The 25,594-nt window shown below is 43.5% G+C and overlaps 1 protein-coding gene across 7 annotated transcripts in view; it reads left to right on the forward strand.

The window, feature by feature from the left end:
• Slc44a3 (solute carrier family 44 member 3) overlaps positions 1-25,594 on the forward strand; it is a 69,766-nt gene that overhangs the window by 37,254 nt on the left and 6,918 nt on the right. For 5 of the 7 annotated variants that reach the window (XM_013142878.3, XM_003479163.5, XM_023561310.2 and 2 more), the window contains exons 11-12: positions 3,925-4,081; positions 6,360-6,443. In XM_013142878.3, the coding sequence (XP_012998332.1) occupies positions 3,925-4,081; positions 6,360-6,443 (241 nt within the window). Of the gene's footprint in view, positions 1-3,924; positions 4,082-6,359; positions 6,444-16,333; positions 16,472-16,982; positions 17,279-25,594 lie in introns of those variants that run through there. The other 2 variants (XM_063254595.1, XM_013142879.3) reach the window with 2 other exon arrangements.

Genomic DNA, 25,594 nt, shown 5'->3' on the forward strand with positions numbered 1-25,594 from the left:
CAGGAAAAGAAATATAATCGGAATATGCTACTTGATTTGGTTGTGACTGTTGTTCACTGTATGTGTTATTTATGCACTAATAATTTAAATGCTAAATGTTAAAATGTCAGTGTAATTAGACTGGAAAAGAAGGGGAGATAGAAAAATGAGTATATAGAAGTGGAGTGATTTAGACTGAAAAAGAAAAGAAAACCTTAATCTTCCAAAGTAGAAAGTCAGTAGACAGTATCTAGAGCTGAAAATTCAAGAGGAGGTAGGGAGTGGGATTCAGTGGTACAGCAGTTTCCTAGCACGCAGAAGGCCCTGGGTTCAATTCCAGCACTGCAGAAAAAGAAAAAGGAAAAATTAAGAAATAATAAAGAAAGAAAAAGAAAAAAGAAAGAACATATAATTCTTAAGCGTGGAGGTAAGTTCCACAAGAAACAGTCAAACTTTTGTCTCTAAGGAGAAACATTTAAGGATGGGTGAAGAAAACAGCCTTCCTTTTTTTTTTCCATTCAAAACCACAAGTGGAATTTGGCTTTTTGACATACTTTACCTATTATTTTGATTAAAAATAATTTAAAATGAAGTGTGTGATGATTTATTTTTAGCATTACTATTTCCGTTAATAAGGTATTGTTCTTTCTTCTGGACCATCTCTGCCTGATTTTGAAACCTTTCCTTATCTCAGAGCTCTCATTTCTTCAGGACTATCTTCTGGCCTGCACGGAGGGTGAGGATTAAATATAGCCAGAGTGCATTTATCTTTGTCATTCATTTAAACCCTAAGAGGGCTAAAGGGTTCATACAAAGATCAGGCACCAACCTGAGCAATGTACTATTTACAAACATTTGCTTGAAGAAAGGTCAGTGGAGAGCCATAAAGATGCTGTTCAGGGATGCGATAGGAAGGAGCAAGAACTGATCGTTCGGGAAGGGATGCTGGAGGCATGGTTTCATCATCATTTTCAAACAGACAAAAGATGGTTTCCAGCTGTTCTGGATCTGCTGGGGAAGCAGTGAGGAAATGCATTCACAACAGAGCCTAAGGAATTTAAGTAGAGATGGATGAATTTTCTAAAGTCCCTAACTAGTTAACCAGCACAGCTAAATAAATCCTGTTCTTATAATAAAGACAATTTCTATTTTCTGTAGGTCTGGAAAAATGAGCTTTATAGCCTCCTCACAGCCCTCCTAACCCCATCGTGCAGTGGTTTTGCTGAAAGGTCTATCAGGAAGGAGCATGGTCTTTGCAGGGCCTCCGGGGTCTCCTTTACTCCATACTAGCTTTGCACTGGAGGCCAACTGCGCTGCGCAGCCAGGCTTGTCCAAGAACCTCCGCACAAAAGTAATTTTCCAGAACATTTGAGTTTGTACTGAGCTCCACCGGATCTCACTAGAACTACAGCTTACTACTGGGACCTTGAAGTAGCTCACCTGGCTTCCTGCTCTATGTCACCTGGTGGACCTGGAAGTTGCAAAATAGTACTGAGGTACCATGACCCAAAAGTGTTACAGAACTTGGATGAGTGGGACCAATATACCGTTTTCCCAGCAGCTTGGACAGCCAGGAGGAACCTAGCTCTGTTGCACAGGGTCAGGCACTGTTATCATTCAGGCAGTCATGTGTTTGAAAGAAGGAAAACTGGGTGGCATGGGGCACATCCTGGAGTCATCTTGCCCCTAACACTGCTCATGCTTCCCTGCCGCACCCAGAACTGGGATGAATTTGGCCAGTCAGCAGGCACTCGACGTACATTTCTCCCTGAAGACAGCTGAGTAAGCCTGACAGGAGACTCTGTCCTTTTCCTTCCAACTATAAGCTCATCGCTGAATTGCCCAGTGAGCCAACACTGAAATACCAGTTCTCAAAACACAGTCAAGTCCAGAACTAAATTTTGTTAGAGATGTGTGTGCATGTGTGCGTGTATGGTACTGGGTATTAAACACAGGGACTTCATAGGGAGCTACATCCCCAGCTATTTATTATTATGACTATCATTATTATTTTGAGATAGGATCTTGCTAAGTCATTGAGTTGCCAGACTAGACTCAAACTTGCAATCCTCCTGCCTTACCCTTCTAGAGTGCTGAGGTTACACATGTAGCCAAAGTGCCTGATTTAAGTATTATTTTAAGCCTCACTGGGGATGATTCTCTTCCTAAAGACTGGTTTTCCTGGTTTTCCTGGTTTTGAAAGACATAGAGCTGACAGGTTAGCTGCATATACCCCAGGGGAAGGATGACATGATGTTTTTACTTTTGAACTTAGTAGAAGTCTAAAAAGAGCAGGTGGTGGCCTCAAAGACTGCCTTTTTTCTGCAGAGCTGTTTTTAGTTTTGAAGGCAGGTATTGAGTGACTTCTGGCCCTGCAAGCTGGCTTGGGTTGAAAGGGCCTTCTTTTCAAGTTCCCTCTCTCATCATGTGATAACTCAGATGCTGTAACTGCTGTATCTTCTTTAGCCAAGCCCTGTGAAGCCTAGAGTTATAACCAGTAGGTGTGCGGACCAGGAAAACCGAGGCAGTGCAGGAACTTCTTGTGCCTGAGCGGGTACGTCCCACAACAGTGAAACCTCTTCAGAAAGCTGCACCTAATCCCACATTTCAGGACCTAGTGGATCAGACCCCAAGGCTCCCATTCACAGTGGCTATGAATCATTTGTTTCCCTACCAGATGGAAAACAGGTGTTGTCTTCTTTTCCTTGCATCTCCATTTCTTAAGCACTATGGTAAGTTCAAAAGCATATAAATTTCAATGGAAAAGTAAACATTCTCCTTTTTAAAAAAAAAATGAGTAAAGGGGAAAAAATGTGTCAGATTTTCCTGGCCAACAGAACTCTTCTACTTTATCAGATTAAAATGAATTCCCATCAACAATAACTTCTTGGCCTTTGGTATTTTAGGTAGCATCAGGTTGTCCACCTTTGCAGACAGCTGGGTTGCAGTCCTATTCCCGGCGCTACTGTCAGGTTCCCTTTTGCTTCCTGGATGATTTAAGCAGCAGTGAAATGCAGCAGTTGCCAGCTCTTGAGACATTACTGGCTGCAATCCTTTTCCTCCCTCAAAACCAAGGTTGTTGTCAAAATCTTAATTCATAGTGACTTGTTAGCAACCCAGGCAAGTTGCAGAATAATCTATTCTGAAGAAAGCACGCTTCACTTGGAATCCATGAAGTTGCTTCTCGGAAAGGGCCTCATTTTCTATAACTGGCATCTGCAAGAATACAGAAGGGCACCCAAGAGGTCGTGTCGTCCTCCTCCTCCTTTATTTCATCTTTCAGGTTCAAGGTTGAAGAAGGCTGAGCTAATTCTGTTTCTTTTTAACTCTTTTTCTCTGCCTGTGAAACTGACTTGAACACATTCTTGGGATCTGTGTCATGACAAGTTCTGTAAATGATTCACACTGAAGTGACCTTTAAAGAAAGAAGAAATCAGCTGGATTTAGGAGCCCAGAGCTGTGCAGAAGCCAAACACCCCAGGCTCTGTGTTCCTTTCCTTTGAACTTGAACTTACTGTTACCTCCCTGGCCTTGCTGCGGGTCATGTGACTCAGAGATGATTTTAATCACTAGGTTAATGCCAGCAATATTTGCATATGCTCCTGTGTAAACCTGGGAGATTTTGATAGAATTAAACTTCTGAAAAAGAAAACAAGATTAACAGGCAATTTGAAAGGCTAGTGAAAGAAATAGGTCCTACAAGAAGGAAACTTGTTCGTTTGAGCTTGCCAGTATTCAGGGGTTTTTGTTGTTGTTGTTGTTGTTGTTCTATATTGCATGCCACCAAGAGGAATTACATTGTTATAAGATATAATGTAATCTTAGATATAAAGTATATAAGAATTTTGTTAAATACTCATGATGTCATTAGTGCCATTGAGAAATACAGAAGTTTTTGTTCCTTTTTAAGTGCTGGCTTTAATATATTCTTTTTTCTATTTCCAGAAATAAAAATGATCCTTCTGACCATCCAATTCTTTCATCCCTCTCCATTCTTCTCTGTTACCACCAAGGAACAGTGGTGAAAGGGTCATTTTTTATCACTTTGGCGAGGATTCCAAGAGTCATTCTCATGTACATTCACGACACGCTAAAAGACAAGGTAAGACATCAATCTAACCCAGAAAAGTTAAGTCCTAGAAAACTACCTGGGACCCAGGGCAGGAATGTGCCCTGTGTTCCTTAGCTGGTAGGTCACCATTGCAAGTTTTTGTGGGTACTCAGCATGCTTCTTTTTTTTTTTTAAAAAAACAAAGAAAATGCATTGTAAGATAGAAATAGTGCTTGTTTCTCTTTCAATACAAACATGTTCCTTGCCTATTGTTTCTCCAGAGTGTGCCATGGGAAGTCACTGGTGAGTGTGAGGGAGAAAGGGAGAGGGTTGCAATGAGTGTGCGTGTGTGCGTGTGCGTGTGTGCATGTGTGTACACATGCCTGAGAGTGAGAAAGGGGCAAGCTGACCTACATGTCAGCTCAAAAGACAGAAAACTGTAGGGCTTTTGTGCTGGGGGCTTTCTCCTCCCTGGTTTTTATTTCCATGCACATTTGGTTATGAATGCCAGTGGAAACCAGAACACCAGGAAAACAGCTGTTCTCATGGTATTTCTGCCCTGCCAAACAAGGCAAGCTTGGACTTTTCCCAGCTTTTCTGTTCTCACACAATGTTAATCTCTCTTCATCCTCCCTCAGGGTTCGTGACTTGATCAGCGTTTCACACACCTACCTAATGCCAAACTTTTCAGAATAGTTCTGTGTCCCTAGTGAGTTGGGGACGTTTTGCACATGGGTTCCTATTATAACTTAAATTTATTTTTGTTTGCCCTTTGAAACAGAAATCTGAGTTGTTGACATTTTTAAATCTGTAAGCAAGATTTAAGTTTAGTATATCAATTAGGGACAATGGATTGAATTTCACATAAAATTACCTGTCTTCCTTATCTCAAAGTGCTAGCTAAGTGTTGCCCCTAATTGTAGGCTGTCTTCTTGTATTTCTGTTAAAAGTCTTACCTGGCTACATTTTGGTGCCTTAAAGAAGCATTCCCACATTTGGGACAAATCTAGCTATTTCTAGCTCTTGCATTTTGAGACCTATCTATCAATCTTAGGAAACTGAAGAATTTCTTTAAAATATAACAGTTTTTTGTTTATGTCCATATGTTTTATACGTATATACATGAATGTATATTTATATATCCTACTAGCATATACATATATTTTATGTAGATATATTTGTATAAATATATGCATTAGTAACAGGTAATCATAAATACATGAGCAGCTAGGAGCTTGTTGTCCTTCTTGCAGAGAGGCATCTTAAACTGTTCCAGGAAGCAGCTTTCTATAAACCTAGAAGAAAAGTCAGAGGAAGATCTAAGGCATCCCTGACTGAGGTTTAAATGTTACTTATCACTTCCTCGATCCTGTGAAGACCAAGGGGCCAACCTTCATTTTAGTAATATCACTGTCAAAGAAATATGGCCTTTTTTAGGTTTAAAATAAAAGTCTTTCTCAGCAGCCTTACAGTCCATACTGTGTCCACCGTGAAAATGTTTTGCACGGCCACCCTGTGATCTTTCCAATAGGCTCTTTCACAGCTGCTGCCAGGCTGAAAAGTATCCAGATCAAGTTTCCCCCAATTGAATTAACACTGGAACAAGAAAAAGTCCATATAAGGCTGAGTTATTCCTGGGGTCCTCATGGTAGGCTATTTCAGGATTGCTAGCCGAGATTTTTTTTTTATTAACTCTGGACAAGGTCAACCACCCTTCCCCCAGGCATTTCATTGGATTATTCATTCATTCTTAGTGCACATTTTCAAGTTATATTTCAAAAGACTCATTTATCCCTTGAAATTTCACCCAAAAGTGTCACAATAGGATTTATTTCCCTCTAAAGTTAAATTTGAGTACTTGTGCGGGCACAAAAGTAGTTTCTACAAAGCTTTATTTTTTATTTTATTTGTTGTTGTTGGTTTGTCTTTGGAATGTGAATTTTTTATGAACACAAATTTTGGGTTTTAAAAGGCAAACTGTACCATTTGAAGCACTTTAAGGAGAGATGAAAAAGGAAGAGAGATCCTTTTTACTAGAAGGCCTGCTCTTCCTTTGCTATTGAAATGGATTAACCCATTTCCCTTGCTGCTGAAGTTGGCAGCAACCATAGCAGGTAGGCAGTGAGGAGGAACTAAGCTCATCAGGATGATAGTGACTCGCAGTAGGCACAAAACAGAACTTTTCCCACACTCAGTGAGAACTGCTTTGGGTTTCCCCGGGTGGGTAAGTCCATAGTGGAGACAAAGTGGGTATTCACAGACACCATTTGCTTACCTCTGTTCTGTTACTTTTCACGCTGTTCCTGTGGTCTGGACCTGATCTCGGCAGCATAGTGCGTGCTCTAGGGGTGTGTTCAGATGCTGCTGCTGCTGTTTCTCATATCTTGCCAGACTCTTGCATCATCTCAACCAGGTATGTGCCCCACCCTGCACCCCAGAAACATACAGGGGGTGTGAGGGTAGTTTCCAGGTCCTATATCAGAGGTTGGCAGATTTCTTCTGTAAGAGGCCAGATTGTGTAATTATTTTAAGCTTTGGGGCCATGTGTTCTTGGAGAAACCACTCAACTCTGCCTTCACAGCAGAAAAGCAGCCATGGACAAAATGGGAAAGAATACACAGGAATGTGTTCCAATAAAACCTCACTGATGGATGCCAACATTTGAATTTTGTATGATTTTCACATGTCAAGAAATATTCTTCTTATTCTTTCCTACCATTTTAAAATTGTGAAAATCATTCTTAAATCCAGCCAGAGAAAGGTGGGTGGTCTGATAAATCAGGCCCCAGGCTGTAGTTTACAGTTCTTTATGTTGGAAATGAGGCTATTAAAACTATTGCTAAAGTTCTGAGAGAAATGGATTTCTCTTCTCTAAAGTAAAAAAGAGAATCTGTAGAGACCCTAGCATAATGAATATGTATCAGCTAAGAGCTAATTTTCAGTGGCTTGTCTAAGAACTATAATTTTCCCAAGCTAGGAAAAGAATCACCTCCCTAATTTTTATACATTTTACCAGCCTTTACTTTTCAAGCTATAAATATCTCTTTAAAAATCATTAAAATGATATCCTGCAATTGTTTGAACTAGATTTGTCTTTCCTGAATTTTTCAAATTGTTGTAAATTTAAATATATGTTTTATTTTTCTGTAGATCATTTAGGAAGTTTTAATAACCCCTAGTCAAATTTACGTAAAGCATTATTTATGTAAGTCAGCAAGATGTTTTATAATTTAAATGTTCACAGAAACCTCACTTAGAAAAGTACTTCTTTTTATTGCCTATCTTCCTAATAAACGTACCATTAGAAGTTAAGGGACTAATTATACTAGCCACGCTTAGTGTGTGCTACATGGTATTTACAGTACCTCTCATTCAGAGAAAGTGTAGCTGTCTTTTAGTAAAGCTCTATTTCTAAGGCTGTTCTTAAGAATCTTGGGGTACATTTAATAGCATATTTCGTTTTCCTTTGGATGTCCACAAACCAGCACATATAAAATAAAGTAAAATACCCCAGCACCTTTCAGAATGATGGGTCACATAGCAAGTTGAGCCCAGCCCTGGGAATATACTCAGGGAGTAACATGCCGTGCCTGTCCTCTTAGAGCAGCGTGCATGAATCTGGCACCGACTTAACGCATAAAGGTTTTTGAGATGGAGTGTAAAGATATATTAACTGTGATAAGATATACTTGCTTGAAAAGTCAAGGTTAAAAAATATAGACTAAAAAGTCAAAAGCAATGAAACCTTTGATATGAACAGGTTGGCTATGTGGTGCTCCAAGGCTCCGAGCTGCAGTTGCTACCTCTTCTGTTCTGTGAAAGTGAGGTTCTGTCTGCATCCCTCTTTCACCGGTGATGTTCAAACTGCCCTTTGGAAGCCTAAGGGCCCCTTCTTGTATTGTGAGCCTCACCAGGTCAGGAGGAAGGGAAAATGGGTGCGAAGGAGGAAGGGCGAGTTCTGTCTCATCACCCTGCTCTACCTTTGGCTGAGAGCATTCTTGTTTTCATCTGCTTTGGGCTGAGAAGCTCCTGAAGATTCCGTGTGAAGACAGGGTTCTGCTGCTAAGCATATTTGAAAGCCACCATCTTACACTGTTTTCACACTTGTTTTCTCTACCTTATTATCCTCAGGGACATAGTTTTCTGCCTTCTGAAAGTTCCTTTCTTTATATTAACTCAGGACTCTTTTCCTTAAGAGTTCAAAACATTCCAAAGATCACGTTAATATTTATATTAACCATGCTATTATTACCATTATAATAGATCCTTACCACATACCTGAGAATTTGAGTAATTGTCTTTGAAGCACAAAAAAGGCTAAGCCAGTCTCGATCCAACTCCTGTAGTGAGTTGGTTCAAACAGGGCTGGGGCTTTGGGATTCTGATCATGGTGCCTGTGCACTAGGCTGTGACTTATGTCAGTTGTCATGGAGACTTTACACTGGGTGACAGCCGTACCACTGAGCAAAGCCTGTTCATGTGACCACTGCTAAGCCAGCTAAAGTTTAGAAGACTGAGAAAGAGGAGGAAAGAAAATGAAAAAGAAAGAAAGGAAGGCAAAGAAAGGGAGAGAGGGTGAGCTGATATGAATCAAGATGGAGCAGGAAGAGCCACCTGTTGTCTAGATTGACTGCTGAGAAGCAGAATGAAGTGAAAGTCTTTGAATAGAAAGACAATGATTATAAAATGGTAGTCAGCACTTTGGTTGATCTCATCTTGCAGTAGAGAAAGAATAGCCAGCTTAAGTAAGAAAAGGAATTTAGATTTGTCTTTTGAGAAATGGCCTAGTGCTGGAATGAGTTAGTAGGGAAGTTTTGGCATCTGTGTGTCTGGAAATTAGATTTAAAAGGACCAAGGCCTACTTTATTTCCCTTGTTCTCTGGAATGAGGACAAGGAAATGCTACAGGAGAATGAGATCTATTTGTTATCTTTAGAACCTAGATTTGTTCCCTCTTCAACATCAAGGAGCTGACTGTGTCTCATCATTGCTTTTTAAAAGCCTTATCTGTTTTCACAAAGTCCCAGGAGGAAGGCAAGTGGAAATTGCTGCATTTTGTAGGCACCTAGCTGAAGGCTGCATGGTAATTCATTTGCAGAATAGGACATAAATCCCAATCTCATCATTTCTCATTTACCTCTCTCTACATCACAAAGACCACACGTGTATGCAATTAGGATACTGTGTCACCTCATACATTAATTTATGCAACAAATATTTGCTTATTTATTCTATAAGCAACCATTTGAACCTGGGCGCGATGTGGGAGGGGGACGGTGGGGATCCTGAGATAGTGTGGCGCACAAGCCAGGACTTCAAGATGTTGACAAGCTAATTGGGGAAGGAATGCAGTAAGAAAAATATGAGTGAGACATCTGTATAACTGTGTAGAAAAGTACATGTTTAAATGCTGGAATGAAGGCTGAAGAAGTTTAGAAAAGGAAAATCTCAGTAACTAAAGGTGAGCATTTGACACGATAATTGAGGAAAAATTCACACGAGAGGTTGGACCTGAGTCTAAGGCAATCACTACAGCTCACCAGCTAACAAATAACAAGCGCTATAGGGTGTTAGTACTTACCTGAAGTGGCGGCTATAGACTAAGCATTTTTCTTACCTTATATAAACAGTACAGCCAGGTTACACATAAGGGATCTGAGGCTTACAGAAAACCTAGAGTTGGTAGAACGAAGAGTTTGGCTTGCCTGCAGGACCAAGCCCTTAACCACGTTGCAGGTTTTCCACAGTTGGATCTGGGGTAACACCTGGGACTGTTGTCTTCTGCGTCTGTCCAAGCCAGGGCCGCACAAGCTTGGTTGCTGACAGTCAGTCTTGTTCGCAGCCAACTCCTGGAGGACGGAAAAGGTGTAGGGCCGGGAAGAGGCCAGTCTATGAATCATACAATGATAGAACCAGAAAAGCCTTGTCAGGGTGGTCTGGCCCCACCTCCTGTCTCAGACAGAGCTGGTCCCTCCTGGCTTCTGGCTTCTTAGTATCTATACTGGCTCATCTGAGAGACTTTCAGGCAAAGTGTCCATGTGGCCACCCTCTGGTCTCCAGCAGTGCCCTGGGACCTGGCTGAGAAGTCTCACTATGGGACCCAGCAGGTATATATTTTACCAGCCTTTACTTTTCAAGCTATAAATATCCCTTTAAAAATCATTAAAATGATATCCTGCAATTGTTTGAATTAGATTTGTCTTTCCTGAATTTTTCAAATTGTTGTAAATTTAAATATATGTTTTATTTCTCTGTAGGTCATTTAGGAAGCTTTAATAACCCCTAGTCAAATTTACTCAGCAAAGAGGGCGTGCCTCTTACTGTTTCTTACAGCGGCCACACAGTCCCCTAGAGGAAGAGCCTCACCTCCCCGGTGCACACACGCTCTGATGCTGGCTTTAGCTCAGTGTCCCTCTAACTGCAACCCACTGGGGGCCACAGTGCTCTTCCCAATGGCTCCAATTGAAACCAAAAAAAAAGCTTTCTTTTCAATTTTTATTGACAAGTGCCGTGATCTGCGTGGGGAGCAGGGTCATGAGAGAAAACAATAAGAGCTTAAGAAGAAACAAGACACATGAAAGGAAAGCTGGGGCCCGGTGGGACCAGACCTCTGTGAAGGAGAGCAGCAACAGTGTCCCAACCCCAGCATCCAGCATCTTTATTCATACAACGTGGGGAAAAGTGTGTGACAGGGTTAAGAGAACAAGGTCTCGGTGTTTTGCTGAGAACACTGAAAGTGAAACATTCTGAAAACTATCTGTGCTACCAGGAACAGGGAATAACACCAAGGCCACACATCTGTTGATACACAAGACAGCTAGAGATCAACTGATGGCACAGTGTGCCTGTGGCATTCCCTGTCCTTGGGCTTTGCTCTAATCTCAAGGAGTTTGCCAACCTCAGGCTCACCATGGCTCAACCCTCCCCACAGACAAGTAGCAAAATTCCATAAGTTTTTATTTTCACATACAAAAAGGAGCAATTTACCAGTCAGTAAAGTAGATAATGTTTTAAACCTTACCAAGGTTTTTATGAACCCAAATTGATACTTTATTTTGTTTCCAAGGAACTCAGTGCCTTCCTACGAAAGCTCTGAATGTCTTCACTTGACACTGGGGGCTTTGCAAATTAGAGACAGAACACTGTGCTATAAACAGTGTTGTCTTGAGTTGTTTAGTTATAGTTGTTTTGTCTTAATTAACATCATACTTCTGTTATTATTTGCTTCTTGTTTAATTCATTATATTTCTGTCTTTTTAAGTACTGACTTTCTTTCAGTCCTTTCTTCTTCTTGCAGAAGAAGTGGGAGTAGGTACAGAAAGTGAGCTGCAGGCTGATTTCTGTCGTTTCCTGGGAGATGCTCCCAAACAAAGGTGACTCCTTAGTCAGGTATATCTGGTTTGCCTCTACCTCATCCTTTGCATAACTTGGGCGAGTCACTCAACCTTATGGCACTTCTGCAAATTGAGGGGTTTTGCTTGTGTAACCCCAAGCTCTTTGTGTGGCTTTCTGCCGCTCACTGGGATGTCCGCCCCAGACAGAGCTGGGCATGCGGGTGCCATCTTACTTCATCATGTGGGCCTATTGGCCAGGGTGGAGGTTGAATATGAGCCATGTGTTTTTGTGCTGTGTTCCAAAATGACAGGATCCTTTTTTTTCCCCCATGTTCCCCTACCCATGGCAAAGCCTTGCCCTGGCATTGTAAAGATTGTCGATGTTTCATGTTGCCCACCGCCTCAGCCTCCAGTCTTACAGAATGGCCTAGAGTGTGAGTGCACAGAGAGGAGCCATCTCTATCTCACTACCGCAATCCTGTCAGTGCTGCTAGGGAGTGACAAATTGATAACTGGTAATAAGATGTGGGCAAATGCCAGTCACATCAGGTACTCGCAGCATTGGGAGGGTACTGTGATATCCGGTGCCTTTCACATCCATTACACAGGAGGACTGCTGCCTGGCGAATGGTACTACACCTCCTTGAGGAGAGGACAGGGTGCCTCAGATGTGGCCCACTTTCCTGTGGCTACTATGGCTATTATGGTTACCAACCCAGGGCACTGACCAACCCCTCTTGGCATTTTCTTAGAAATGCCGGCAGCTTCCTGTCTTCTGACAGACAGATAGATGTGGTGCTCAGAAAGGCCCCAGTTAGTCCTGTTGAGTGGGGAGAAGAACCCACAGCTTCCTGGGAAGTCCGCATCCTCCCTCCCCTACCCCACGGTCCTCCTCACCACTCCGCACTGCCTGCCAGGACTCTTTCTTCAAGAGAACATAATGTTAGTCTGTCTTCTAAGCCTTTGTGGCCAACTCAACAGTGTACAACCTGAAAGCCTCCCCAGCCCCTGTCCTGGCAGGTTGCGCTGCCTCAATGACTCTTTCTCGCAGTCCATCCATAGCAGCTGCAGTCTGCCCTGTTCATGTCAGCTCTCGGTTCAACCCAAGCCAAGGCAGATCTACAGTGACACTCCTCTTCTCTCACAGCGCAGCATGTGCAATGCAGGGAAAGAAAAAGAAAGTAATGAATTGTACAAAAGTTTCTAACTAGATTTTAAAAAGGCCTTAAGTTCATGAGGAAAGATTGTTACAAGAAAAAAGTTCTTTCAGTTCCTGGTGTGGCCGTAATAAACCCCTCCCCAGAGCACCCTGCCAGCCGTTCTTCCCATGGCAGAGGTGATTTTGAATCCTGCCTTTCTGACGGCTGGTTTAGGGCTATTCTGGGCATTCAGCTGATGGGAGAGCTCTTGAGAGATGCCTCATGTGTGCACGTTTTAGCAGGAAGCTCACAAGTGTATCAATATGATAGTTTGCATTAAGACTCATATATAGACAGTGATAATCCCTGTGCCCAGCTGTTTTGAGGCAAATGCTGCTACCCTGGTTTTAGATACAAAGCCAGGCCCCAGACTGTCTGAGAGAAAGCAAACTGAATCCTCATGTCCCCTAGTGCATAACTTGGAAGCTACTGGCATATGACATGGCTTTGTGTGGCTTTCCCAGGCACAGCATTGCAGAAGCCTGGCTCTCGGAGCTGTAGGGCTGTTGCAAGGGCTGGAGCTCATCAAGACAAGGCCCTAACTGTCTCTTGGCCCTGTGGTTTTAGCACCTTCTAGCTCCTTTGGGGTAGGGCTCAGTGAGCAGCTAGCACCTTAGATTGGACTCTGAAATCCTTCCTGACTCAAACAAAATTCATCTATCTTCTGAGAGAAGCAATTAATGCTTGTTAATGAATGATGGCCTCACTAAAAGAAAGGGAGGGAAAGTTATACAAGGACATTGGGAAATCAGGCAACTCTCCTCGGAGGCAACTGAGTGCTCACCATGAATTTCTTTGACTTCTTCCTAAGTGTGCAGGTCCTGAAGACAAGAATGTCTACCATTTATTGGGCACTTACTTGTGGCAGGTATAGGACTACTTTATGTATCTATATCATCACAAATCATCCTCTATGGAAGGTACTATTATTTCTTTCCATCTTTCCCTCTTCCAAATTTGGAATAATTGAGAGACACAAGAGAGTTAAGTAGATAAAAATAAAAATTATCACTTTGAAGTTAGACATGGTGGCACATGCTGGTACAGCATTCTGGGAGGCTGAAGCAGAGGGATCACAAGACTTAGCCATCCTGGGCAATATAGCAACTTAGCTATGTCTCAAAATAAAAAAAGACTAGGGGTGTAGCTCATTGCAAAGCCCCTAGGTTTGATCCCTTGTACTGTGATTGATCAATCAATCAATCGATCATCTTGAATATCAAATCAGCTGGTTGGAAAAATGCATCTAGTAATAGCTATAATCTACTAGTTTGTTAATATTTTGCCCCTAAATCAGAAAGACCAAGCCTCTCTTTTATAGGCCTTATCAATAAGGTAAAATTGGTGCTGAGAAAGTGCAGACTTCATGACAGGTGGACCCCAAAAGTGAGTAAGAAAGCAACTGACCCCACCTGTGCTTTGCTCCTTCTTCCAAACACCCAGTCCCTTCAGTCTGCCTCCTCCCCTGGGGAACACAGAGAAGATTCCTGACCATGGAGCCTAGAGCTGGGGAAATCAAACCTCCCCTATGGCAGGATTCAAAACAGCCTTTTCCCACAGCCTGAGTACTCAGAACCCCAGAACTCTAGAGATGGTGAGGCACTCTCTCCTCATTACACCAGAATCTGGGGTCCAGAGGCCCTAACTGCCTCCACCAAGGTTATCCTGTGGGCAGGGTGAGTGGGCTGAACTCTTTCTGGTTACCCTCTTTATCCTGTATCTTTTCACCTGCCTTCTGAACTTCACTGAGATGCTGGGACAGACAGGTATGCTGCGTAGCATGGTGCTTCTTGGGCAGAGCTCTGTGTAGTCACCCCTTGGTCAATGTGGAAGACAGGACCAGATTCATAGGAGCAAGAGGATGGGCGCATTTTTATCCTACGAGGGCTGTCGAGGTCTTACGTTTTATTACTGGTACCAAACTCTCTCAGGTTCCTGCTCCAAGCCTCCCATTTCCCTTACATGTTAGCCTTTCTGTTCTTCCAGAAGTCACTCACCCATACCTGTGGGCATTCCCTTTCCCTCAGACCTTCTCCTACTTTGGCTCTTGGTTCATATGTCAACTTTCCTAGCAGTGTGTTAGGGAGGGAAGGAGGCAGACATTGAGGAGGGGGATCTGGATCTGAATCATAGTTACATTTACTGAGGGGCCTGGGGCAGCTTCATTCACCTCTCTTTCCAATGTACGAAGCAAAATTCTTAATACCTATCTCATGGGCAATTGAGACGGTTAAATAAGCTAACACATGTTAACCATTAAAGCATGGTGTATGACTCAATTACACTCCATAAATGTTCATTTCTTTTTTCGGAAGGGGTGGAGAAGAGAGAATCTAGTTACTTTATCCCATTCTTTTACCAAACAATGTGATTTTGTGTGCCAAACAAGCTAGTTGTAAAAGTTCCGGTTTCCCAGGACTGTAAAAAATAATTAAAGATGGATTGTTTGCAAAGCTCTGTTTTGTGCCTGGCATTAGAGACACTTGCTGGTAACATGGATGTTACGGTCATTATTAACTCACCACTAGGTGAATGAGCCTGTGTCCTGTGGCCCCTGGAATAGTGCTGAGTTCCTGAGGCTGCTCACTCAGGTGCTCAGTTAGAGCTATATCGGTATCCACAGGGAACTTCTCTTCTACAAATGCCTTCCCTTCTCCTCTCCACTCCCAGCCAGAATCACTGACACTTGTTGGAGAAGTTGAATTGCTTAGAGCTTCTTTTCTAGTTCTTGCAATTGAGAAAGATGACAAAGTTTCTCCTAACATAAAGGATGGCAAGGGGAAATCCAGCCTTCCAATTCAAATCTAGGACCAGGAGACAGAAAACGACTGTGTCTAGAGATTGAGAAAACAGGCCCACGCAGCACATGGGTTCTCAGTGGGGCCCTCTAACCCTGCCTTCTGTATCTAACCTTCATTCTTTCTCTTCACTCCCATTTTTCAAGAGTTGCTGGCCCTGGTGGTGCATGTCTGTAAGCCTAACACTCAGAAGGGTGAGACAGAAGGATCACTGTGAGTCTGAGGTCATCCTGGGCTACATAATGAGTTCAAGACCAACCTGAGCTATATAGTGAGAGCTTGTCTCAAATGATAATAATAATAATATTATCTTAGTATCACTGTCTAACAAAGGCATCTGGGACTGTGTCATCTGATCTGAGGAGCCTCCATTTCTATCTGGGAGACCCACTTGCAAGCCTGAGCTCCATGGAAACCACCAAATGATCATGGTTCCTTGTACCTTCCTGTCCTGCCGTGGCCAAGGGAGACAGCCTATGTTTCTCATTTTGATCTATGAAAGCTACCTTTGGAGTCAGAAAAACTCAGTTTCCTCTTAAATGAGGAAGCAGATGACATGTGTAAACACTATGTTGTGACAACAGCATTTGTATCTGGGGATCTGGCAGCCTCTGGCAGTATTCTGTGTTCAGAGGCTCTCAGTGCCCACCTTGGAAAACTTCCCTTCTTCGAGTTAGCATCTGTGGTGGGAGCCATGCTTGCCTGGATTGAGGCTGGGCAGGCCGTTGTCTGTGGTCCCAGCTGGGGTCGGGGAGGACACGCCAAATGGAAGTGAGAACTTTGACAGTCCACCTAAGACCCCACAAGTGCTTAAGAAATGCAAAGATTATAGATTGGTTTCAGCCGTCCCCAAATTCATTTAGAATGGGAAATGAAATTAACTAGCTCCTACCCTAATCTAATTTTCCTCATGATGGAGAGTAGGTTTCTTCATGTCATTTCTTTGCCTGGTTCTTTTCTTCTTTTGGAACAGTTATTGTCAGAGGCTCCCACTGCCCGCCGTGGAAAACCACCCCTACCTTCCGCACCTTCTGCCCACGGATGCTGGGTATGTTCCCCAGCTGCGTTTTCCATTTGTCTTCACCTTACATGTTGAGGCTAGAGAAAGGAAATGATAGATTGTTGATCGGAGATTAAAGAATGCATTTATAGGAAGGAAAGAAAAAAAGACAGAGGAAGGGAGGGAAGGAAAAAAGAAGCAAGGAAGGAAGGCAGGCAGGGATGAAGGGATGTGAGATATGGCAATTAGGGAATCAGAGTCATTCTAATTTAGCATCTCTAGTTTATGTTGTGCTGCAGGCAGAGTCCGATGATACACTAGGCTTCCCCACCTGAGTCTTACCCTTGCATGACTTCCACATGACTGGAGACTCAGATATGGAAGAAGCACTGTATCCTGTCTCTCAACCTCGTTTCTGACTTTGAGATCCAATCCCACAGGCTGGTGGAAAAGTCAATCTGCTGTTTTTCCATGGCATTATATAAGGTTATTCTCAGGCATTAGTAGACATACACTGCCCTTGAGATGTCCTTTTTTTATTTTTTAGTACTGGAGGTCAAACCTCGGGGCAATCTACCACTGAGCTATATCCCAGCCCTTTTTATCTTTTATTTTGAGACAGGTTGTCATGAAGTTACCTAGGCTGGCCTCAAACTTGTGATCTACCTGCCTCAGCCTTCCAAGTAGCTGGATTATATGTGCCACTGTGCCTGGCTCATCTTCTTATCTTCTGGCTCTTCATACACTGCTTGGAGAGTGGGAATCTTTTACAAGGCCAACTGTCCTGGTTGCCTAAAATCTCCACATCCCTGGAGCCCCCTTGCTTCTGGGCAAACCAGGACTCTAGAAGTAGTCATGGAAAAAAGTCTTCACACTTCTTGCTGTGTAAAAGCAAGACAGCCCCGGAGCCCTGGTCAGGAGCTACAGACCTCTGTTCCTCCTCCCCAGCCCAGCAGAGTGTCATTTTCCAACCCAAGGATGGAGGAAGACCTGTCAGCACCTCTGTTGCTCCAAGATATTTGACTCCTAGTGAGAACCCCCACTGTAGGCATCAGCTCAGAGAGCTTAAAGGTAAGAGTCATACACTGAGGGTCTTCTTGCCCGCACTGCCCATCCGGCCCTCTGCCTTCCCCAGCAGAGATGAGTGCAGAGGCTGAGTCCTCCTTGAAATATGGAAGAGGGTAAGGAAGATGTGTGTATAGAAAGAGAAGTCAAGAGAGCAAAGTAAGCCATCACACAAGTATTAGGGATAATTGGACAGTCCTTCTGTTCAGAATCGCATCTCCACACCCACTGAGAAACAAGTTTCCTAAAAAGTAGAAGAAATTATGTAGATAAATTTTTCTGAAATAGGTGGGGCTAGAAATTTCCCAAAAATTTTGACAGTTGGATGCAGGCTTTGACAATTTTTCTAGTGGTTTTATCTTCCCCCTCCTTTGCCTTTTATAGACTGCCTCAGTTGGCAAAGGGCTGCGGTATGGAGAGCATTTGTCAGACTTGATTAATCCAAGGAATGAGACAGCTGAGGCTAAATGACTTCATCAGGATGCATCTTCTGTGGGCGGAGAAGGGCTCTCTGGGTGTTTGCCATGCCCATATCTTGACTCCATCAAAGTAACAACAATGAAACTTGGTAAGGTCCAAAGAGCAAGAGGCTACTGATCTTACATGAAGCCTTGTCCCGAGTTTCCAGCCTGAAGTTTGGCCAAAGCAGATCCTCACACATGTCTGTCGATTGAAGGATGAATACGAGGGTATATATTGCCTCAACGCCAGCCCTGGCTTGATGCTACCTACACAGCTTTTAGCATCTGCTAAGAGTAGCAGGGAAACAGTAAAGAAAAAGGAAATACTAATCAAAAGAGCAGATCTTTCTTGCAGGAGCTGCCCTAATACCACCTAGAACTCACTGCAAGGAAAACTGGCTCTCCGAGCAAAAGTACAGTAGAGAGAGGAGGGCCAAGTGTCAGTCAAAAAGAATACATCTGTCATACTGCAAAGCTACAGAAATTAGACAAGATGGTACTGGCATAAACATAGCTATGTCCCAGATAGATGTATACATATTTGGAACTTAATGGAGATCCCAGAGATAAACCCTCACACATACAGCCCAAAATACCACGTCCTCAGGGACAGTCTCTTCAAAAACGATCTTGGAAAGACGGGGTATCCACATGCAGACAATTATAATGGACTCTTACATCACACACAAAAATTAATGCACAAAGGATTAAAGACCTGAAAGAAAGACCTAAAATACAAAAGTTCCAGAAGAAATCACTGGGGAAGAGAATCAGAGCACTGGGTTTGGCAGTAATTTCTTGGATGTAACACTAGAAGCACAGGTAACAAAATAAAAAATAGACAAATAAGACTACTTCAAACTAAGGATTTATATGTGCCAGAGGCAGCAATCCACAAAGTGATCCACGCAGTGAAAATTCAGAGTGAAAATAATTGTAAATCATATATCTATCTATCTGTCTGTCTATATGGTTTAAATATATATACTTAATATCCAGAATCTTTAAAGAAATTCTAGAACTCAACAATAAAAACAAGTGACCTAATTTTTTTAATCAGTAAAGGACTTGAAAAAATATTTTTACAGAAAAGCTGCACAAACAGCCAATAAACACATGAAAAATTGTCCAACATCACTAATCCTAAGGGGAATGTAAATCAGAACCACAGGATATCACCTCACTCTATCAAGGTGGTCACTATCAAAAAGTCAGGAAATAACAAGTGTTGGTGGAGATGTGAAGCTGGATTACTCAGGATTCTTGGTGGGACTCTAAGTGGTGCAACCATTATGAAACACAGTATGGAGATTCCTCAGAGAATTAAAACTAGAACTATCGTATGAGCCAGAAATTCCACTTCTGGGTATATACAAATAATGGTGAACCTTTTAGAGATCGCATACCCAAACTGCAACCCCAAATTCACTTATTTATCACAAAGTTCCAGTATTGCCCCAGTGTGTGCTGTTATCCAGTGCTTGGCTGCTGGGGCACATGGCTTGCATGATAGAGAGGACTCTGCATGCCTGCTGCAGCACACATGCCATAGGTTCACCACCACTGGAGTATTCCCCTAAGAATTTAAAGCAGGGTCTCAAAGAGATAGTTTCAGAATCATGTTCATCACATTCTTTGTAATAACCAAGTTGAGGAAGCACACCAAGTGTCTATATGTCAGCAGGGGGATGGACAAAGAAAATGTGGTATATGTATACAATGAAATATGATACAGTCTTTAAAAAGATCTTTTTATATGATACAGCAGTGGCGGTGAACCTGTGGCACACATGCTGCAACCAACTGTTTGCTCTCATTGAAACTCTAAAAGGTTTGCCATTGCCGTGCTATAGCATGGATGAACCTGGAGGACATTATCCTAAATTAAATACGCCAGTTGCAAAAGGACAAATACTATATGATTTCACTGATATGAAGTAACTAAAGTAGTCCAAAAAAATCACAAAAACAGAAAATAGAAAGGTAGTTACTATGGCTCAGGGAAATTAGTGTTTCCAGTGTAAAGAGTTTAATTGTTGCAAATGAATTTTTCACATTGTACAACAATGTGAATATACTACTGGCCTCTGCACTTAAAGTTGGTTAAGATAATAAATCATTTTGTTTTGTTTTAGTCTTACTGTGTATTCTAGGCAATCCTCCTGGTCAGGGTGCTGGAACTATAGGTTTGAGCCACTGCACCCAGTCTAACATGATAAATTTAATATATGTTTTACTACAATAAAAGGAAGAAAAGAAAGATATTATTACAGAAAATAGATTTTGAGCAAATCTTTTTTTCTTATGACAGAACAATGATTATTCCCAGCAGCCAGAGTGAGCTTTTGATTTTGCCTGGTTTTCCAGCAGGAGGCCCTTCTCCTGGGTTCTCACAGGTCAGCTCTGCCTTGCCAGCCCAGTGCCTAGCAACAGTGTATCCTAGATACCTAATTAAAATTATTCCCTCAAAGCACGAAATGTATGAAAAACACATGAAAGCCCTCATTTTTATTCTGAGGCTCCCTCCTGCCATTTCCTCAGTTTTGAACTTCCAGTCAGAGCTGTTTGACCATCTCTTGCTTGAAAAACCAGCTTTCCTTCTAAAGTCTGTAGATCCCAGAGTCACTCACTAGCTCTTTCTTATGATATGACAGATATCATAAGAATAAGCATTTTGCACATATCATCTAAGTTTGTCCTCTTAAAGATTCTGTGTCTTAGGTATGAATTTCTCCAGTTGCATAAGTGAGAAAACTGAGGCCCAGAAGCTGCCGTTTTTCTAGGGTGGCAGTGCTGCTACCTAAGCTGTGTGGCTCCAAAAGCCACAGTCCAGCCAGCTTCACTGTGCTGCCTAGAGCTCCTTGTCAAGGTTAATTTGAGGAGGAGGAGACCACTGGTCCTCATTAGCCAGGGATAAACCAATCTATTGAATCTTTCTAATTTGTTAGGCTTTAGCCTGCAGCCAGTAACAGCGCATCCCGTCCTTGGCATTTCCTGTTTCTCTGGTCTGCAGTTTAATTTAACCTTCCCAAAGGCCAGGGCTCCCTGCTGGCCTGCTCCTTTCCTCTGCTGAGCCTGCACAGGCCAGGTGGCAGGCAGGGCTGTGGCCACTCTCTAACAGGGCATGGGCCAAACAGCTGAGACAAGGCTTCCACGAGTCTAGGCTTCCCTGTGTCTAGGTCCTGTCCAGGAGTTCAGAACTGAAGCCACGTTCTGCTGATTTTTCACTGCAGGGGAGCAGAACTTTGTTAAGTCTGCGAGCTGTCTAGTTCAGGAAGATGCAGTTTCTGGTTGGGCTCCTTCTGGTTTTGTAGGAAGATAGGGTTTGTCTGAAACGGTCCTTGCTGTGAACGCTTGATCATGTCTCGTCTTCATTACCTTTGCCTGTCTAGCCTATTCAGAGTGGCATGTCCTTCTCAGTGCGGTGAGAAGGTTTCCCTGGGCCTTTTAAGCCTAACATTCTACTGAGGGAACAAACAAACCAATGAGTGAAATTTGGGTTTGTCATGAAGAAATGTTGTTTGGAAGGCATCCTTAGTTTTGCCCAAGGATCTTAATTTATCTGTCCCACATGCAGTCCTCAGGGAAGAGGGGGCAGCAGGGCGGGCTGCAGGCCCGTGGCGCAGCACAGGTGTCAGAAGTGGTAGGCAAAGGGACTGTGCTGGCCGTGCTCCTTAGGGAACCAAGGCTGCTCAGATGTGAAAGGAGGCTGCTGTTGTCACAGAGTGTTCCAAATGCCGACAAAGAACAATAATGAACCTCACCAAAATCAAGTGACAGGGAAAAGTGTGAGAGGACTCATCTTTCATCACTGATGCCGCCTAAATGTGATGCAGTGTAAGAAAAACAGGCACTCTGACCTCCTTTCCCAATGGTCTAAGAAAGACTGCTTAGAAACTTCAGTCTTGCACGTGAAGGTACAATTTGTTAGGAATTCAATATTCTTTTAGTTTTTCAGTTTCAGTTTCTTTTGTTGAAGTTAACATTCATACTTTTATTTAAAATACTGTGTAAACTATGGCTCCATTTCCCTCACTTATGCCCATCCCTCCAGCCTTTATTCTGTCCAGCCCTGCCTTCACCCGGGTCTCCCTGCAGCAGTAACTCTCAGCTGCGGGAATTCCCCCTCCTCCTTGTGCCACCCGGACCCCTGAGGGGACTGGCAGGATTCCCAGTCACCATCTCATTGCATGTTTGTTTCCAACCTGGTGACCAGTGAACTGCCAGGGCCAGGCCTGAGTGGCCCAGGGCTGTTTTGCGTAGCACTTTCCTTCTGCATATTACTAATAAAAACAGCTCCAGATGAAACTGGTTTGGGATAGTTCTTGCATGTATTTTATTGCAGGGTCAACAGGAGGGCTTCTGGATATATGAGGATGTACAAGAGGTGATCAAAAACTGCAATGCATGTTCATAATTTTTAAAAATTATTACAATAGAAGACACAATGCCATTAACCCCTCTCACTTCAAACACACCCCGTCAGTCTTGCCACTTTCTGAAGCAGTTCTGCGAGTCCTCTTTCCTGAGTGTCTTTAGGAGGTGTGGTCAAAAACAGGGTGAATGCTAGCCAAGGAAAATGCAGGCTTGTTTCTGAAAACATTACAGTGTATGTTCAGCTACCTTAGTCCCTAGGTCTGGCACCGTGTCTGTTCCCCAAAGTCAAAATAACTATGAACGGTGAGAGTTTTAAATCAGTTCAGGATGTGGAGACAGCCATGACAGGACAACCCAAGTCATGAACTAGGACTTCCAGAAATTCTCAGAAAGCGGCAGGACCAATGGGGTGAGCGTGTTTAACACAAGTGGAGTATTCTAAGGAGGACAAATGGTAATGTGTCTTTTACTGTACTAATTTTTTTATTGAAACATGCAGTGTATTTTGGGATCATATCCTGTATCTGAACTTAGGTTTCAGTGTATTTCTTTCTGTTTTGAAGAAAGTGTAAATACTGGTTTGTTATTTTTTCACCATCCAGCTTCTCAAGTTTGTTTTAGAAGTTCTTGCTTTATTTTGAATTAATATCAGAACTCTGTAAGGAAGCCATCCTAGAAATAAAGGTGGCTATTCACTCACTGCGTGGTTTTTGGCAAGTACTTTCCCTCTTCCATGGAGAGAGAAACACTGCTTACCTTTTTGAAGAGTCAACAGAAATTCCAGTTCTGGTTCACCCGTGCAGAGGACCCGCTTCTGCTGGGGGATGGTGTTGGGGGGCTGCTCTCGGAGAGAATGCAGGAGAGACGGCTGCTATGCAGGCTTCGGGTGTGATTTAAGGAACAGAAAAATGTTCTTGCTATGTAAGAGCTGTGATTAACATTCTTGGATAACTCTCAAAGTTAAAGATGTAGTCTGGCATTTCTTTTACCTAAAAGTACTTAACTCATTTTCCTTCAATAATTAAACTTTTCTGCAGAACGGGAATAATAGGACCCATGGTGATTACTTCACTGAGCTGTGGTGAGAAACAGAGGACATGAAATGAGGTGATAACATCAGGGGGCCCGGTCCTCCACCCTGCACTGACCCAAAGGTCTTCAACACAGAGCTTCAGAGCTGATAGATAGCCTTACCAGCCACTAAGTGGGGCACCTGGGAAATGACAGGCTTGGTGGCAGCCGCTAAGCAAGCCTCTAGAGGCAACAGGATTGGAGCCCTGCCTCTTTCCACACGGCTGACCCACCCTTTCTTGGTTGTGTGGAGTGGTCCATGTCATGAGAATATCAATTTATTATTGTGAGCTATTTGGAAGGAAAAATACAAAGTAAATGTTTTACTGCCGATGGGCCTGGAGGCACCAGAGGTCCACCTAGCCTAAGAGTGTGCTGTGCGGCCATGCGTGTGTGACCAGGGGTGTGCACTTGGCCTCTCTGTGCTTTAGTTTCCTCACTGTGTTGTTAAGAGGATTAAATGAGCTAATGCATTTGGGGAGACAGAGCCCAGAGCCTGGCACATAATATGCATGTGGTGAGTGTTTGCCATAACGGTTTATGTATGTTACCTGCCTGCGACCAAAAACATTAAAGCAGCCACAAGTAAGTGAAGAAGGGTCTGTCAGGTCTACGCTGGGTCATTTGGGACACATCAGATGGCATCCCCTGGTGGGAGCTGGGGAGCCAGAGTACTTGGGAAGAATTATACTTCCTTATACTCTCACTTCTTCCCTGGACAAGAGCTCACTGTCTTTGGTCCTGACCCCTGGCTTATGGCTGCTAATAGGATGCTGTCCCTCCATCTTTGGGAGCATGGTCACACTGTATTTGTGATAACTCTGGAGAATCACATGGGCAGCATGGCTGTGCTTGGGGGCTCTTCAAATCTTGGGTGAAAATGAGCCTTGGAACTTGCTATTATCATATATTATGTTGTGATACTATGATATATCTGGTTCCTGGATCCTTGCTCCCGTAGTCTTTGTATCTCCAAAGTGACTAGAGTTGGGCTAAGAGGCAGCCTCAGGAAGCAAAGTCTCTTTCTGTAGTCTTCTGCTTCCTTCCACCTGCTCCTTTCTGTTTCCAGAGCAAAGCATAGAAGCTGATCTTAAATTCTCTGACATGCTTCATCTAATACAGGAAAGAAGACTCCCATTTCCAAAAAGGTCTGGCCCACGGTGAAGGAGGAGGGAGGGAGTTCTGAGCAGGTGGCTGCCAGGTTTCCCCATCTGGCCTGGTAGCATTACATCACCCCTTTTACCTGGGCTTCAATAATGCCTATGTGGTGAGGTCCCCCATAAAAACTTAAAAGGATGGGCCCCGGGATTAAGCTTCAGAGAGCTTCTGAATGCTTCCTGGAAGGTAGGTGTGCCCAGAAATGGGCACGAAGGAAGCTTTGGGGCCTTTTCTCCCACACTTGCCATGTGCATCTCTTTATCTGTATCTTCAATGACGCTTTGTGTGGCAAACCAGGAAACAGCAGTGTTCCTGGGTTCACTGAGCCTCTTGGGCTCCAGTTAACCCAAGGGGGTGGTGGAGAACCCCAGCTGCTAGCCAGCCGGTCAGAAGCACAGGAGGCTCACTCTTAGGGGCCGAGCCCTTAGTTGTCCCCTGCTAGACAAGGTCAGAACAGGCTCAGAGGGCATCTTGCGAGTGGCTGCTGCTGCAGCGTGGCTTGCTTGGTGTCAGAAGTGTGTTGTCACAGTAGGAAAATGTGATTCTGAGTTTGAGTTTGTTTTTGCTACTCAAAGGTGCCAGCATAGTGGCTCAACTGAAGGGCAGCCTGGGAGAGTTTCTGGAAGAACAGGTTGGAAATTCTAAGTCCTCCTGAAACTTCCTGTCACTCCCCTGGCTCCACAGTGTAGCCTTTCAGTCCCACGCACTGAGGTTGGCTTCATGGCTCCCCCAGACCCAGCTCCCACTGCTGTCCTCTGATGTCCCCCACCAGTGCCTGATAGGCTTCACTCCGACAGGTCCACACCTGTCTCACATGCTGCCTCCTGCTGCTGTCTCACTCCTGGCCAGGACAGCCAACAGAGGGGCTGGCTCGAATCCCACATCTGTGATGTCTTCCCTGACCCCAGCCCTAGTCCCTCTCCCCCTTCCCCCCAGTTTTGGGTTCTACTTCTTGTCATGCTCACATTTGCACTTTTAGCTGCTTGAAACAGACCCACATGGGGGTTTTGTGAATGTCAGAGTAAAAGGAGCCTTTAATCTCAATCAAGCAAGAGAATGAGAACTGGGCCGTCACGAGTGCACCACCACTGTTAAGGTGCGT

Source organism: Cavia porcellus, unplaced genomic scaffold (genome assembly GCF_034190915.1).
Source record: "Cavia porcellus strain 051 isolate PalLab524CR breed Dunkin Hartley unplaced genomic scaffold, mCavPor4.1 scaffold_1, whole genome shotgun sequence".
Taxonomy (NCBI): Eukaryota; Metazoa; Chordata; class Mammalia; order Rodentia; family Caviidae; genus Cavia; species Cavia porcellus.